This window comes from Cyprinodon tularosa, unplaced genomic scaffold (genome assembly GCF_016077235.1).
Source record: "Cyprinodon tularosa strain WSP-4 unplaced genomic scaffold, ASM1607723v1 ctg232, whole genome shotgun sequence".
Taxonomy (NCBI): Eukaryota; Metazoa; Chordata; class Actinopteri; order Cyprinodontiformes; family Cyprinodontidae; genus Cyprinodon; species Cyprinodon tularosa.
Window position 1 is genome coordinate 1026997 of NW_024038870.1, and position 15780 is coordinate 1042776.

General features: G+C 36.9%; 1 protein-coding gene across 2 annotated transcripts; it reads right to left on the minus strand.

The window, feature by feature from the left end:
* Positions 1-1651: 1651 nt before the first annotated feature.
* On the minus strand, positions 1652-15674 carry gabarapl2 (GABA(A) receptor-associated protein like 2). 2 transcript variants are annotated; one of them, XM_038286895.1, is made up of 5 exons: positions 15470-15674; positions 12003-12058; positions 7498-7670; positions 6496-6579; positions 1652-1870 (listed from the first exon to the last, which is right to left on the minus strand). In XM_038286895.1, exons 1-5 carry the CDS (start codon positions 15501-15503, stop codon positions 1867-1869), a joined length of 351 nt encoding a protein of 116 aa, XP_038142823.1. In that variant the 5' UTR covers positions 15504-15674; the 3' UTR covers positions 1652-1866. The 2 variants fall into 2 exon arrangements, with proteins under 2 accessions (XP_038142823.1, XP_038142822.1); XM_038286894.1 differs by lacking the exon at positions 1652-1870 and having other exon boundaries at positions 3293-6579.
* Positions 15675-15780: the final 106 nt, after the last annotated feature.

Below are 15780 nucleotides of genomic sequence, written 5' to 3' on the forward strand. Positions count from 1 at the left end.
TCTAAACTACCAAATATGAGGGCCTTGTCTTGCATGATTATTTCAATTCTAGTATAAAACGAAGAACACAAACTGTTCCCTCTTACATTGTAGGCTTTTATTTATCAGAACATAATAAAACAATCTACTAAGTGTATATATTTAACAAAAAGGAAGCCGTTTCCATAGGATTTTAAGATATTAGGAGCAGCTAGGACCTGCTGCTTCATCTCTGTAGATTTAACGATCATCCTTTACCCCCCCTAATGTTCTCTCACCGTCCCAGGATGGAAAGACATCAGCAGTGACTTTAAAGAAGCATAGATGCTGAATCACAAAGGAAACATTTAACAGTAATTAAAATGATTCCTGGCATAGAGTGTATTAACTGAAGCAGCTGGGTTGCAGACTTTGCAGGCCTCAGCAGGTCCAGTTTTGGAGTTTAGGACTAAATACCAAAAATAATTGTAAGGAATCTTTAACAAACATATAGAGTAAATTTTGTTTCATTTTTGTGGCAAGATAAGAACAGGTTTTATAAACGGCAATGTAGAAAAATTAACATTTGGAAAAAATAACTTTAGAACTAAAAGAAAAGATTTAATCATCAGGTTTTCCCAGATTTTTTTTTTATTTTTTACAGAATTTATATTAAAATGTTTTTAATAAAAATGTTTTTTTATTATTTTTAAAGATTGCATATTTCTTGTTTTTTCCCCAAAGATTTTCCTTTGCAGATTGAGTTTTACAAATTGCATAATTTTTATAATAGCATTTTACAGATCCCATTCTCCTCACTTCTCAGGGCGGTGAGGAGCAAAGACACATTTCTATTGGTCTGCATGAGGTTACCGTAGTGACAAGGATTTTATTGGTCAATGTGTGAAGAGAACGTGATCTGTAAAACGCTGTTTGATAATGATGCAATCTATAAAACTAAACCTGAAAACAAAAAGAAATCTAATCATTTAAAATCTAAAAACAAAAATGAGAAGAAAATAACAAAATATCTGTAAAAACAAAAAAAAAAAACGAAATAAAATTTGAGAAAATAAACATTTCCAACCGGTCAGTCTCCTCACATATCATAATGTCAGCTTGCTTTATACCTTCTAAAAAACATTTATTTATATTAAAATTTTCAAAATGTGTTAAACACGGTGGTGGAGGGTTAATGATGCAGATTTGTTTAGCAGCCCTCTGCTCATTTAATCAAACATGATTTCCTCCATACCAGGGGTTCTAAAAGTGGGGGTCGGGACCCCTTACAGGGTCTGAGATGGTTTTCACAATCGGTTTGATGTGATCTTTCAGGTACATAGGGGCTAAAATAGATCAATAAATACATTAATGCGAATATATCCATAACATTTTGTCCAATATGTGAAAAATATAAATTTAACTTTTAGGGTCACAGGCTGAAATGTGGGAACTCCTGATCTGTAGCACATAATCAATCCATCAGACAGCTGCAGCTTGGTCCAAACTGGGTCATCAACCCGAACAATAATCCCAAAATACTGAAGCAACTACACAACAGAACTGCTTAGAAGGAAAGGACTAAAGCTTAGAACGGTTTAGTCAAAGCCCAGACCGCAACAGATCATTTCCTCAGGAGAAGATCATGACATCCTGACAGTCATATTTCAAATAAGGAAGACAAACTTTCAAATCGGTTTCCTGTTGTTTTTATTGATCACATTATTCAGCTACATACATTTTACAAATATTGAAAATCCTTTCATAATTTGAACATATAGTCATACAATGTAGAGAACTATGGATGACATTCCTTATCCATCTTCACGTTCCATCAATATTTTCACTTCAGCAGGGCAGGCTGTTAAAATCTGGTTTCATCTTTAAGGGGATCAGGTATGAACTTTGTTATCTGGTCAAACAAAGAGTGAAAAAAATGATTCAGCACCATAAAACTACAGCTGTAGTCAAAATGTCAGCTTCGTCTGAGAGAAAGGAGGTAAATGAATCCTACGAGCAGTGCTGTTAATGCTACATGTGAGCAGGCTTGTTAAATTAGTCCTCTGTTCCTTCATGATGGTTAATTCTAATGTTAGTCTTCAAGTGCTGCACAGTATGTCAGTCCTGATGTGATAAATCCCATTTTTATGACATGCATTGACAGAATAAAACAATATTAAATGTCACATTTCTGCTGCTTTTTTATACCAAGCATTGTTCCAAAATAATCCGAAGATATGTGATAATAAGGGTGCCATTTATTCTTTACTAACAGAAATACAAAGGAGTGTTTAATGACTGATAAATAACTAATAACTTCAATAACTAAAGCTCAGAGTATTTTTCATCAGTTCTATCTTTAAACACCTCATTCATGGTCGGAAGATGCTCATTTAGATGGCTTAGAACCCAGAACTTTTCATTTTTACTCAAAATGAAGATTTCCCATGATGACTGCAACCTTCTGCATAAAGAAATGTTTTTGTTTTACCATCTTTTCCTGAGCGGTTCCCTGTTTTTATTTGCTCCAGAGTCATATAAGGCCATAGTTATCAAATTGTGACAAACCCGGTGCCACTGATGGCCCTTAGGTTGACTCTAGAGGAAGAGAAAATGTTATGGTGTCAAATATTCTCAAGTCTGAAGTCACGAAGCCAATGAACTTAGCTGATGGCGACTCATAGATATTAAATTAATGGGGAAATGGATATTTATTTTAGTTATTTAAGTTCAAAAGGTCATTAAGATTCATTACCGATGGATAGATTCAATTAAGTGTTAAGCCATTTAAGCAGAAATTTCACATAAAAGAAATTTTTTAGCAAAGATGTTACCCTACGCATGACTGCTGACAGCTGTCCAGCAGAGAGTCGGTAAAGACGCGGACTGTAAGTTTTATGCCATTTCAAACATCTAGGTGAGATTATCCATGTGCACCACAGCTGCAGTCAGAGCCGCCAGAGAACAAAATATCAGGTGTTTTGACGACATCAGAATATTTTACAGCACTTTATGCTGACATGCTTTGTGGAAAAGCTGGATTGATTTACTCATGGGATATGGCACCTGCCAACATTTTCAGAATTATTATTATTACTTTTTTCGGTTTTGTGTTATTTGAATTACTGGTGTGAATTTATTATTTTCTTTAATAGGAGGGTATGTAAACTTTTAAGCACAACTGCATGTAAATTTCCCTTTTATTTTCAATACTGAAACAAACTAAATATTCTATGATTTCAAAATGTATCCATAGGCCCTTTATTTACAGAATCCTCTGAATATGAATGTAGAAAATACTTGAAAACCAACAAAACCATGTTTCCTTTTTTTAATGTATCTATCCAAATAAAAAAGTTACATGTTTACTGATAGGATGCCAAAGGTGCAACGAAACTGTTACTCTGGCAGCCATTGCTGTTGTTTAAACAGATTGCAGCCATATTGGATTTTGAGGCTGCTGTTGGTCAGAAAGCTCTGTTATTTTCTTCCTTTCTATCCAGACATAAAGGGAGTGTCCTGTTTTTTTTTTTTCCAATTAAAACTTTAGAGCATGCCCCAATAACCCAGATTTAATATGAAATATCTTTATTTTAGCAGCAGTATGTTTGCTATAATATATTTATTTAGGATAGTGTAGATGTTTTTAAACTAGATATTTGAGTGTTTTGTGCAGATTATTTAAAGTGACAAATCATTTTGGATGGTTTTCATGTTTGGCTTATTTTATTTATGTATTTTATTGAATACTTGGTGTCTCACAACAACAAAAAAATAGCCTTACAGTGCTGACCAGGACTGAACATCCCCTCATGGGACATTAATGTCCTCTGATTCTTATTTTTTTTTATGGTGCAGTTAAAATGTCTAAAATGATCATAACAGGGTCTGTTCATGTTGGTGATTTTCTCTAATTATGCATACAAGCTCAAATACATGCATACACCCCCATACTGCAAAGATGTATCTAAAGAAAAACATTTATTGAAAAGGGTTTATTTAAGCAAATAAGTATAACAAATAAAATTTGTATTTTGGCCCTAAAATAAGCTAATTATACATACCCTCACTTGAAATAGGTTAACAATATTTTTTTCTTATTGAATTTGGAAAACAATCTTATTCCATCGACAGATTATTTAAATTGCCTACTAAAATCAAATACAAATACACCAATTATAAGACATTTTTACTTACTTTTAGTTCTTTTTGCAGTGGTATTTTTTAAATATCCTTTTAGCATTTTGCAGATAAATCTAATAATTTTATTCACAGAACTTAAACTTTGGCCATATTCTTTTTTTAAAATCCCTTCTTTCAGTAGACAACATAAAAACATTTTCAACCGGTCAGTCTCCTCGCATATCATCAAGCCCATAATGTCAGCTTGCTTTATACCTTCTAACACCAGTTTTGTGTGTTTGGGTTCTTTGTCCTGTTGGAACAACAAGCTGTGTCCAGCTTTCTCTCTTCTGACGCAGTCTGAACGACTGGCTTAGGATGTACGAGAATCAACCGGTACCCATCAGAAATTAAAACCTGATGCAGTATCATCATTATCTACAGTGACATGATCAGGGCCAAAAGACGAGAGCTCCACACTTCATTTAAAATGTGTAGCTGAACACCTGAACAAAGCAACTGCTTTCTAAAGAAACGTTTTGTAGTTGGATCAGGTGTCAAGGTGTCGATGAAGGGAAAGCTTCGGAGCCTGTAAAGCATCTAATAAGCTCAACACTTTATTATCTTCCAATGGGAAATTTTGGTTTCAATAAATAAAGTTTACAGACATTTGTTTAGGATGGATAGCTTTACCCTCTTTACGACTCTAGATCTATCTATATAAATCCATATAGTTTTGCTGCACATCCTAACCATCAGGCTCTGGGTCTGTTTTGATTTTGATAATTAAGGCATAGATTTGCTTCCAAACTGATGTTTTGTCTCAAATCAATAAATTGCAAATTCAAAAAATTACACCCAGTAACACAAAGATCCCAAACACTCTGCAAAACCAGTTTCTGAAGAAATAAAACAGACTGGTAATGCGCTACTAGAATGACCCAGACTTGGTAGAAATGAATCAACTTTATTGACTTAAAATAAAATCTACAATTTCTGATGAGATGTGTGCTAAATTAGTCAATCAACTTTATTGAGGTCTACTAGAAAAAAAAAAATTCTGACTTGCAAATGGATAATCTAATGCTAAATAGAGGAACATATAAACACATGTTTTGGGACTGCAAGTTTATTTCTGACCCAATCAAGATTACAGAAAAAAATAGAATAAATTGAAATTGTTGCCCTCAAATTTCTGTTTTAACAAGTACTTAAAAATGATTTAAAGCATGAAATAGATGCTAATAATGAGCGGATGCAAACTTCTGACCTACAGTCTGTTTTCACTAAAAGATGCAGCCAGCAAAAGACTTCTTAGTTTTCACATTTTCCAAATATTCTACATTAATTCATCCATTTAAAACTAAAACAGTACAAACAGAAACAATCAATGTGTAGAGCAAACAACTTAAAGTGCCTTACAACTAATAAGATGCAGAAAAACAACAAAACTGTCAAAATACAGGAAACATCAAATACAAAAAAAAAATAAAATAAAATTCTAACATTTAATAAAAGAAAACTGACTCATTTCAAATTATTCTGCATATTCTGTGATACTTTATGGAAATTATTCCAAAGAAATTATGGATGTTTCAACATAATGTTGCTGAAACATCCAATGATTATCTGCAGAAGCGTGCATTCAAAGCAAATAATAGCTAAGCTCTTCCTTAAAGGTAAAATTTATCAGCTATTTCTTCACTTTTCTGTTACATCTTAAATTGTTGAGAGTTTGCAGTATAATTTCTGAGAATAAACTTTAGCTTTTGCCTCCCAGCAGATAAACATCACAGTTCAGCTCAGGTAACTTCAAGTAAAGTCTTAATGCTCATGCCTTCTCTGGTTCCTGAATCAGCAGCTATGATGCGCAGCGATGAACCAGCCAAACTGAGGAAGACCTGGAAACTGATGCACTAAACCCCAGAGCCGCACTCTGCCTTTAAGATTTAACACTAAAGATCACGGCGTTTCTTTCTCACTTTGGATTAATGCAAAGAAGAGAAACAAAGAAAAAATGGGAGGATGGAGGCTTTTTCCCCCTGAATTTAAATATTTTTTCCTCTTTTAGGCTCATACTCATGAGTCTGTTTTTATCGGATTTAACGGCAGTGTTTCAGATTTTTCTCCCAATGACTGTCCTTTAACATGTTTGAGCATTTTTCTTTCTCCATTTCTCATCATCTAAACTACCAATAAAGCTTCTTCACAGGAGCATTTGGGGAATTTTAACCCAATAAATTGATATATTTCAGTATCAAAAACTGAGGTGTGTGTAAGCATTACTAATGTACCATATGTGAAGGCCAGTGTTGCCACCGGGCCTTAATGTTTTGGGGTGTGTCTGTGTGTGTTCAGGGGGGGTCTGGATTCTCAGTGAAGCGTTAACCCTGTGCTGCGCAGACGGCTTCGCACCCAAACGTGTTTTCTCCGCTGTAGGCCACGTACAGGAAGCCGTCCTCGTCCTTCTCCTTGTCGTACAGCTGGCCCATTGTCAGACTGCGGCACAAAGCAGAGACACCACCAGAGGTTATCGCTACGCTCCTAAACACTGTTGAAAGCTTAATTCTAACATCGCATGAGACTGACCCTGGAGCTTTGGGTCAAATTAAACCTGTAGGGTCCACATGTTTGGTAAAAAAAAAAAACATGGATCCAGAACTAAGATAAACTGATATTTTTTTTTTAGAGATTTTAAAACTTAAAATGAAGAGACCGATGTCTAAAGGATGGTTAAGGGCTGGTTGTTTCACAAAACAGTTTTCACAAAACATCAAACCTCCAAGATGCTTTCAGTAAATGTCAGAAAGGACTTTTCACTGCTGTTGGTCAGCAGTGGTTTTCACTTTGGAACTCTAAAGGGACTCGAACATATTTGCTTAAATATTTTAGATGCAAATTAAAAACTAGATTTCCCAGACAACAGCTGGACTATCATCACCTTTAAGGGAAGGAGGAGGAGTGGAGCTGTCAGTTATAAGAGATTATCAGTGTGATGCAAATACAGGAAGAGGAGAAATTATCCGCATCACTGTTTTAAAATGAGATTAGTTTAGGATTACAGTGTTTGAAACTGAAGGTTTGGCCTAATCCTCTCACACAAAGGAAACTGGTCAGCGAAGTCGGACCTTCCCGCTCTTTAGTTAAACATCCGGGTGGATAAAGTCTCTGCAAACAGGACAGATGGATGCAAAAGGTAAACCTCTGGTTTATTCCTCTGACAGCAGGATTACCAGCCCTAATAAGGAAATAATTTAGCAGACATAAAAACCTGCATTCATTTGTTTATCTTGTTACTTTACCACTATCTACTATGGGGCAATATCTGATCACTCGTTTAGTGAAAACATGTCGCCATCAGTGGCAGCAGATGTTCAGGTGTCTTGATCACAGCGGGGTTGGCAGTGTGGACCTCACCTGGACTGGGGGACAGTTTTGTCAACGAACAGGAAGATGGCTTTCTCTGAGGGCAGCTGAATGCGTTTGCGGATGATCCACATAAACTGGGCCACCGTGATGTCCGAAGGCACCAGGTACTTCCTCTTATCGATGTCGACGATCTGAGAACCGGAGACCTTCTCCACGATCACCTGGAGGCCAAAGCAGGACAGAGGTTACGAACATGCTGACAGCTTCAGCACGCTTCAATGCACCATAGGTAAAGAAAGCATTTGTTCTGTTGGCTGTCAGGGAAAGTTCAGGAGTAAAGTCCTGAGCAAAGCTTTACCAGTTAATCCTTATGGAAACTGAAAGGATCTCCACCTAAAATGTCAAGAAGACTTAATAGTCGAAACCAGATCAACTTTCAGGACACGCACCTGATACTGTACACTGTATACTTTATAAAAGATTACACAAAATCACTATTACACTATATTGCCAAAAGTATTTGCTCACCTGCCTTGACTCACATATGAGCTTAAGTGACATCCCGTTCCTAATCCATAGGGTTCAATATGACGTCGGTCCACCCTTTGCAGCTAGAACAGCTTCAACTCTTCTGGGAAGGCTGTCCACAAGGTTTAGGAGTGTGTTTATGGGAATTTTTGACCATTCTTCCAGAAGCGCATTTTTGAGGTCGCACACTGATGTTGGACGAGAAGGCCTGGCTCTCAGTCTCCGCTCTAATTCATCCCAAAGGTGTTCTATCGGGTTGAGGTCAGGACTCTGTGCAGGCCAGTCAAGTTCATCCACACCAGACTCTGTCATCCATGTCTTTATGGACCTTGCTTTGTGCACTGGTGCACAGTCATGTTGGAAGAGGAAGGGGCCAGCTCCAAACTGTTCCCACAAAGTTGGGAGCATGGAATTGTCCAAAATGTCTTGGTATGCTGAAGCATTCAGAGTTCCTTTCACTGGAACTAAGGGGCCAAGCCCAGCTCCTGAAAAACAACCTCACACCATAATCCCCCCTCCACCAAACTTTACACTTGGCACAATGCAGTCAGACAAGTACTGTTCTCCTGGCAACCGCCAAACCCAGACCCGTCCATCAGATTGCCAGATGGAGAAGCGCGATTCGTCACTCCAGAGAACGCGTCTCCACTGCTCTAGAGTCCAGTGGCGGCGTGCTTTACACCACCGCATCCGACGCTTTGCATTGCACTTGGTGATGTATGGCTTGGATGCAGCTGCTCGACCATGGAAACCCATTCCATGAAGCTCTCTGCGCACTGTTCTTGAGCTAATCTGAAGGCCACATGAAGTTTGGAGGTCTGTAGTGATTGACTCTGCAGAAAGTTGGCGACCTCTTCGCACTATGCGCGTCAGCATCCGCTGACCCCGCTCCGTCAGTTTACGTGGCCTACCACTTCGTGGCTGAGTTGCTGTCGTTCCCAAACACTTCCATTTTCTTATAATACAGCTGACAGTTGACTGTGGAATATTTAGGAGCGAGGAAATTTCACGACTGGATTTGTTGCACAGGTGGCATCCTATCACAGTTCCACGCTGGAATTCACTGAGCTCCTGAGAGCGACCCATTCTTTCACAAATGTTTGTAAAAACAGTCTGCATGCCTAGGTGCTTGAATTTATACACCTGTGGCCATGGAAGTGATTGGAACACCTGATTCCAATAATTTGGATGGGTGAGCAAATACTTTTGGCAATATAGTGTATAATCCAATGAACTGAACAGTAATCATTGGTTTCATGGGTGTAGTTGGTTGGCATCACACCAGCTGTTCATTAAAAACCTGTTTCTGAGCTGAAGGTCAAAAGCTCTTAAACCTTAATTAAAGGTATAGTGGAATTTTTGAAATTACCCGCCCTCTCCACTTGAAAAAAAAATTCACATGCACAACTCTGTACCCGCTCCTGAGATGGAACGCCTATTAAAAGCGTGCAAGAGTGTGCACAAGCCCATTTCTTATCGTGCACGCTCTGTTTTAAAGTTAATGTTTGCATTCATTGCTGAGCTTAAAAAATGACAATAATGACAATAATATCCTCACCTGCGGCCAGATGATTAACACCAAATAGATACGTTGATCCACTACCATTTAAGAAATATACCTGTCATACGTAAAACTCAAAGATGTAAAGAGGATTTATTTAACATTTACACATGCTGACTGATTTAAATACACAAAAAAGAGCTGGCTATCCATTTACAGTGATTAAATAGATGAACTGTTGAAATATCTGAATAGTGACTAATGACCTCAAGCAGAGATGCTGCAGACTGAAAAAAAGATCAACATGGATCATTTTATTAGATATTTGTTAAAGTTAATAAATGTAAAAGATAAACTAAGTGTTTGAAGGTTTTACTAATGATAGCAACAGAAAAAACGTTTTATCATGAAGGACAAAATGAAGCCGGTATTCTGCAGCATGTTAACAGTAGCCGGATGGAAATTTGGAAGGAAATTTGTTTTTTGCAGCATTTAAGTAAGAGACCTAAAATTTCACAATTCAACACATATAAGATGTATATAGATATTTATATTAAGTATATTAGATAAAAATATATTAGATGTTAATCACAAAAATTATTACATTTGCAAAAAATAAATGTGAAAAAATAAATCAAATACTACTCTATACATGGTAAAAGTATGCATGATTTGCATTTATTTCATTTTACCAGCTCTAACTCCTGTGTTGTTGCATCTGTAGGGGTCACTGGGCCAGGCTCACTGTGCTATTTAGCCATTTCATGATAGACTGTAGCATAGAAAATATAAAATATTAAAATACTTACATGTGATTATCCAACAGAGTTTAGTTTTAATAAGTAATTTTAACATTTAATTACCACTTATTATAGATAGTGATCATTAACTAATGTTATTATTACTCTGATTAAGGTCTTAAAGATTTAATGCATTTTTTTAATCTTTTCATTCCATGACTTCCAGCCCTTCATAGAGAAATGTGGGCAGCAGAATTTAATTGTTTCTGTGGGAACCAAACTTTATTTTATTAAATATTAGAAGAAATCTCAGTATTTGTTTCATTTATTGAGAGTCAGCACATAGGTAGCGCTTTTCAGTGATTCCTGCTCTGCATAAAAACAAACATAAACAGCCATTATCTTGTTAGCTATCTGCTGCAGTGATGGCTGTCCATCAGTTCTTTGGCTTTAGTGAGCACAGAGGGGAAAGATCTCCTTTTATAGCAGCTTTTGAATGCGGTTAAAGGCACATGATCCATTTTTTTTTTCTAACTAAGACCCTTTTCATTGTCTTGCTGTTATACTCTGGAACACAAGACCAAATTTCAATGTCAGATATTTCCATCTCTGCTTTTATTTTTAGATATCGACATCATAAACCCGCCACAAGCAGCTTATATGGAGGAAGATCTGATACGAAGAAATCCTGACCTGTTTTTTTCCACAGGTTCTGAGTCAAAAAACTAAAGGAATGAGAAATTTTGAAACTGACAGCAGGAGTGACACCTTCTACGTTGACCCCCGGTGAGCTCTCTGAGCTGACACTCTGCTGATTCATGGCCAGAGGAGCTGTCAGGACTGTTTCTGCAGCTCAGCTGGGAGATTTCCCATGTACGGAGGAGATGCTGGGACAGATCGTGTCACACTGAAAGGATTATCTCCTCTTTCAGTGCTGGAAACACCTCAGGATCATATCTGCTTTACACCTGATACCATGAAGATTTTTATACATTCAAATCATTACGGACACATTTAAGATGCATAAGCAGCAAACGCTGGTTCATGCATTTGACATCCTTAATTCAGATTTGATATTTTAATCCATCAGAATATAGTTTGGTATAAATTAAGATAAATAAAAGCACTGAAGGCATTATGAATTAATTTGAATAATAATTAAACCAAAAGCTGCTCAAAATTGCAGTTATGGTATAAAAATATAAAAGTGCTGGTATTAAAAGCAGTCAGCTGATAAGTTACATCATTAATACAAAGAAAAAGTGTAAGAGTATTGTGTCTTACACCCACTGATGCAGATCTGACTACAGTTCATATAAAGGATCTGCTGCATTGTAAATAACGGGCCTCAGTTTGATATTACAAATCTGTTATTCTATTAATGCACCTTTGTTCTATGTAATAATCTGACAAAAATCCATGCATCATAACTAAAAAGAAACTTTTTTTTTAAATAAAGCTCAAAATTGGAAGAATGTAAATTATTGACCCAAAACAATTTTTACTTGCAATATAACATTCATGACACTGAAAATCAATCTTTTTAATTTTATAAAGTTTTGTGACATTACCATCAGACATTTTTATTGGCTTTTACCAAACAGAAAGTTTTGTAAAACCCAAACCATTCTTTAGCAGAAATATGTTAAAGACAACGAGGCAATTTTCGAGTGATAAGTTTGGCTTGTCTTTGGCATGCCCTCATTTTTATCTGTCGGCTCTCTGTCCTTCTATCTCAACCACAGCTGCCTAAAATAAAAGAGCACCCCTCCCCCACAACTCACCGGTACTCTGTCCGGGTATTTGTTGCGTATTTTGGCTGACTCCACACATCGGTGCTCTGAGGGAGAGACAGCAAACAAACAGGAAGTCAGAGATTAAAGGGATGAGTGAGGCCTCTTGGGATTCTCTGGCTGCTGCCTTGCAGCCAGGCCTGGTTCAGTACAGAGCTCAACAACAAAACACAAAACAAAGCAGTCAGAAAAGCTGATGGATGTGATGCAAAATGCAAATTTCCCATTATGAATTTCTCATGCTTTCTAAGGTATAGCTAGACATATACATTGTTGTTACAGAGCACAAAAGCTGCTGCAGCAGGCAGAACAAGTGCAGTGCAGAGGTCAGGGAGGGGAAGGTGATAAAATGTGGAGAACTCATTTAGTTTCAGGCTCACATTAGCCTAGATAGAGGGCCTAATTTTAGGTGTTTCTCTAAAAAAGGAGACTGGAGGTAATCTGAAGACTTTCAAAATAAAACTGATTTAAGAAATATATTACTCAAATATAGAATATTATAATAAAATATCAGACATCAGATAAAATAATAAAATAATAGAAGAGAAATTCCTGAAGCCCTATTTTGTGTCTAGTTTAGGCTTGTCCCGATCCGATACGTGGATCGGATCGGGACGCCGATATTGGCAAAAAAATGCGTATCGGCAAAGCATGTAAAATGCCGATCCAGACTGCCGATCCAGTTTTTTAAAAAAAATCTGGTCCATATTTTCCAGTTTCGCCGATTGAAACGATCCATTCCACTATTTTGAGCCAGTGTTTCCCTGTTTTGCATTTTTATTAAAACTTACAGTAATACTTGCACCTTTAACCGTTTACGGTTTTACTGTTCACTGTGCAATTTCAGATTGCTATTCATAATTTTGTCCAGTTTGTGTTTATCTCTTAATAAACAGGAAAGTTTGTTGTTACCAAGCATTGTGTTTTATTCAATCTCACCTAATTTAGCTGGCTAGATGTTATCAAGAGTACTAAAACCCTTTTCAACATGAGTCTTACAACTAAGGCTAAATACTTTAACTTAAACTCAAATACATGCTCGGATAGGCTGGTATCGGCCAGTATCGGTATCGGATCGGAAGTCCAAAAACAATATCGGTATCGGATCGGAAGTGCAAAAACCTGGATCGGGACATCTCTAGTCTAGTTACAGATAAATGTAGATTTATAATGGATTAAATAGCCTTCCAGTAAAGTGTTAATAAGTTAAATCCTGATTGTTCTCAGTATTTCGACAAGATTATAGAAATAAAAGGTGTATTGTGTATTGTATTGTAGTATCAGTGGTTTATGGGTGCTGAGCATAATAAATTTCAATGTTTTCTAATTACATTTTCTACATTTTAGAAACTTGCTCAGGGCATTTTCCCCAATACTGAGTCCATTATTCACTAATGCATTGTATCTGAACACTTTGGCAAAATATCCCAACCAGTAAAGCAAAAAGCAGCCTTTCTAGCAAAATGGGTAACAGAACATTTCTAATTGTTTAGGACCCGAAGTCCTATCCCCTAAATCCAAATTCAGATTTTAATATCCTTTGGCTCGCTGGCTGGTATGCCGCTCCCCCCTCTTCTCTTTCACTTGTCTGATCAGTCTTATCTCGCTCATTTTTGTTCTTCTCCTCCTTATATAGTGCAATTAAGCAAGTATTAAACCACAAAGATGATTAGGAACATGTAATACAGATGTCTTTTTTTAGACAGATTTTTACTAATGTTATATGTATGGGCGCTTCTGGAAAACATTTAATATGGGGCGATCACATACTGAATGGAAAGTTTTTCTATGTCAGCTTAACAACTGCTTTTGTTTTTGCTGAGCCTGTGCTTTTCACACACCTTGCTCATCTCCTTCCCCATGTAAATCTCCCTCTTTGGACTGGCAATCATAAAAATGATTTTATTTAACCAGATGAATACGTATATTTGCGCTTGAATGTTTAGATACGCCCCTACTAAAGAAAAAGCTAAATCCAAACAGTAATTCAAATAACAAGAAACTGAAAAATATAAATAAAAAACAATTAAATTATGATTTAATAGATTATTATTTTAATAGAATATTATTTATTATTTCCATGTTTTTTTTTTTTACCAAACATGTGGATTATTTAGATTATTATTATTTATTATTTAGATTTATTATTATTAACTGTAATTATTATAGTTTAAGAAATAATATTATATTATGATTAATATTATTAAATCTTACTTGATTAAATGTTAAATGTTAATGAGCATCCACCTTGGCTTTTACAAACACATGTATATTCCATTCAATTCAGTTTATTTATATAGCGCCAATTCACAACACATCATTTCAAGCACTTTACAGTTCACCAGATCATACAGTCAAATTGATTCAAAGTTTTCAATCTAAGGAAAACCAGTTGATTGCATCGACTCATTGACTTGCATGTAATCTCTCACACTAAGCATGCTTGTAGCGACAGTGGAGAGGAAAAACTCCCTTTAAACAGGAAGAAACCTCCAGTAGAACTAGGCTCAGTGTGAGCAGCCATCTGCAGAGGCCGACTGGATTTCAAGGAGACAGAAGCAGAGATACAAAAAGCAGCTGTAAAAGGCGGCCATATCCAGGAAACACACAGCCAGGCAGACGAGCCCCGAGCCAACTCCCATGTCAGAGGATAAAGAGAGCACATCCAGCCAGTCACAGTCAGAGAAACAGGACTACACTGAAAAACAGGCGGTCTTGAAACAAAGGTGTGGATAACAGCGGCTAGCTGTGCATGCACAGGGATGAGAGTGGTCCTGAACACCTGTAAGGTTAGATAAATCCTACCAACACATAAAGAGTAATCCAAATTAGTGTTGGAATTAAGTATTAGTTAATCATTGTACAACACTTTCGGTTTAAAGCCAGACAGTCGCACTACTGTCATGGGTCATTCTGCAGAGAGCTGCCTCCCTCCCCTAGTAAAGGAAGGCAGAATGATGGATCAAACCATTTCGGAGGCGGGGGTGGCGTAAAATATTACTTTTTAAACAGGGTACTGTATAGTTTTTACACTTTTATAGTTTTTGCGTTTTGTTGTGTTTTTTTATATATAAAAAAACCGCATAGAGTATTAAAAACAATCAGGTTTTAGGCGTGTTTTGAATCAATTTAGTGCTGCTTCAACGCCCCCAAAATGGGCAAAATGCATATACATTGAACTAAATTGCTTTCCTAAACGTAATCAGCTCTTAAATGGCAGTCAATTCGTGTTATTTAAGGTTTCTCTTGCCATTAAGGTCAAGCCATTGTTGATTTAGAGCATTAATCTGCAGGTTGCAACGAAAACAAAAAACAAACGTGCAATGATGCACCGATGAGGAAAAACGGGGGGGGAAAACTAAATGTGGAGGGTAAATAAGAGAAAGGAAATAAGAAATGAAGATGCGTGACACGACAAAATTAACCCCGTTTCATAACAATCCAACCCCCTTCTTTACCGAGGGAATGGTCCTCTTTAAACATCCATTTCATCTTTGCTGGATCCCCGAACCGAGGCGTGGCGGTGAAATCTTTAGGATCCGCTGGGAATGTGGGTAAAACGTCAAAGGGAATCCAAACAAACGCGATCAAAACAAAACGTCAACAAGAAGTCTGCCTTTCAGCTGTCCGTCCAACACAGAGTGACGTCATTTTCTGACAGCGCCACGGTGCCTTCAGGTGCACCTCTAGACAGTCAGTACATCCGGAATTTACACCGCCATCGTAGTAAATTAGAACACTGTGCTGAATTAAACTCATATACCATTGA

Excerpts from the sequence above, each read along its gene's own strand:
- gabarapl2 (XM_038286894.1), bottom strand. The coding sequence starts at position 15,503 with ATGAAATGGATGTTTAAAGAGGACCATTCCCTCG. Across the intron at positions 12,059-15,469 it reads TAAAGAGGACCATTCCCTCG|AGCACCGATGTGTGGAGTCA; the intron begins GTAAAGAAGGGG and ends TCTCTCCCTCAG. Across the intron at positions 7,671-12,002 it reads AATACCCGGACAGAGTACCG|GTGATCGTGGAGAAGGTCTC; the intron begins GTGAGTTGTGGG and ends TTTGGCCTCCAG.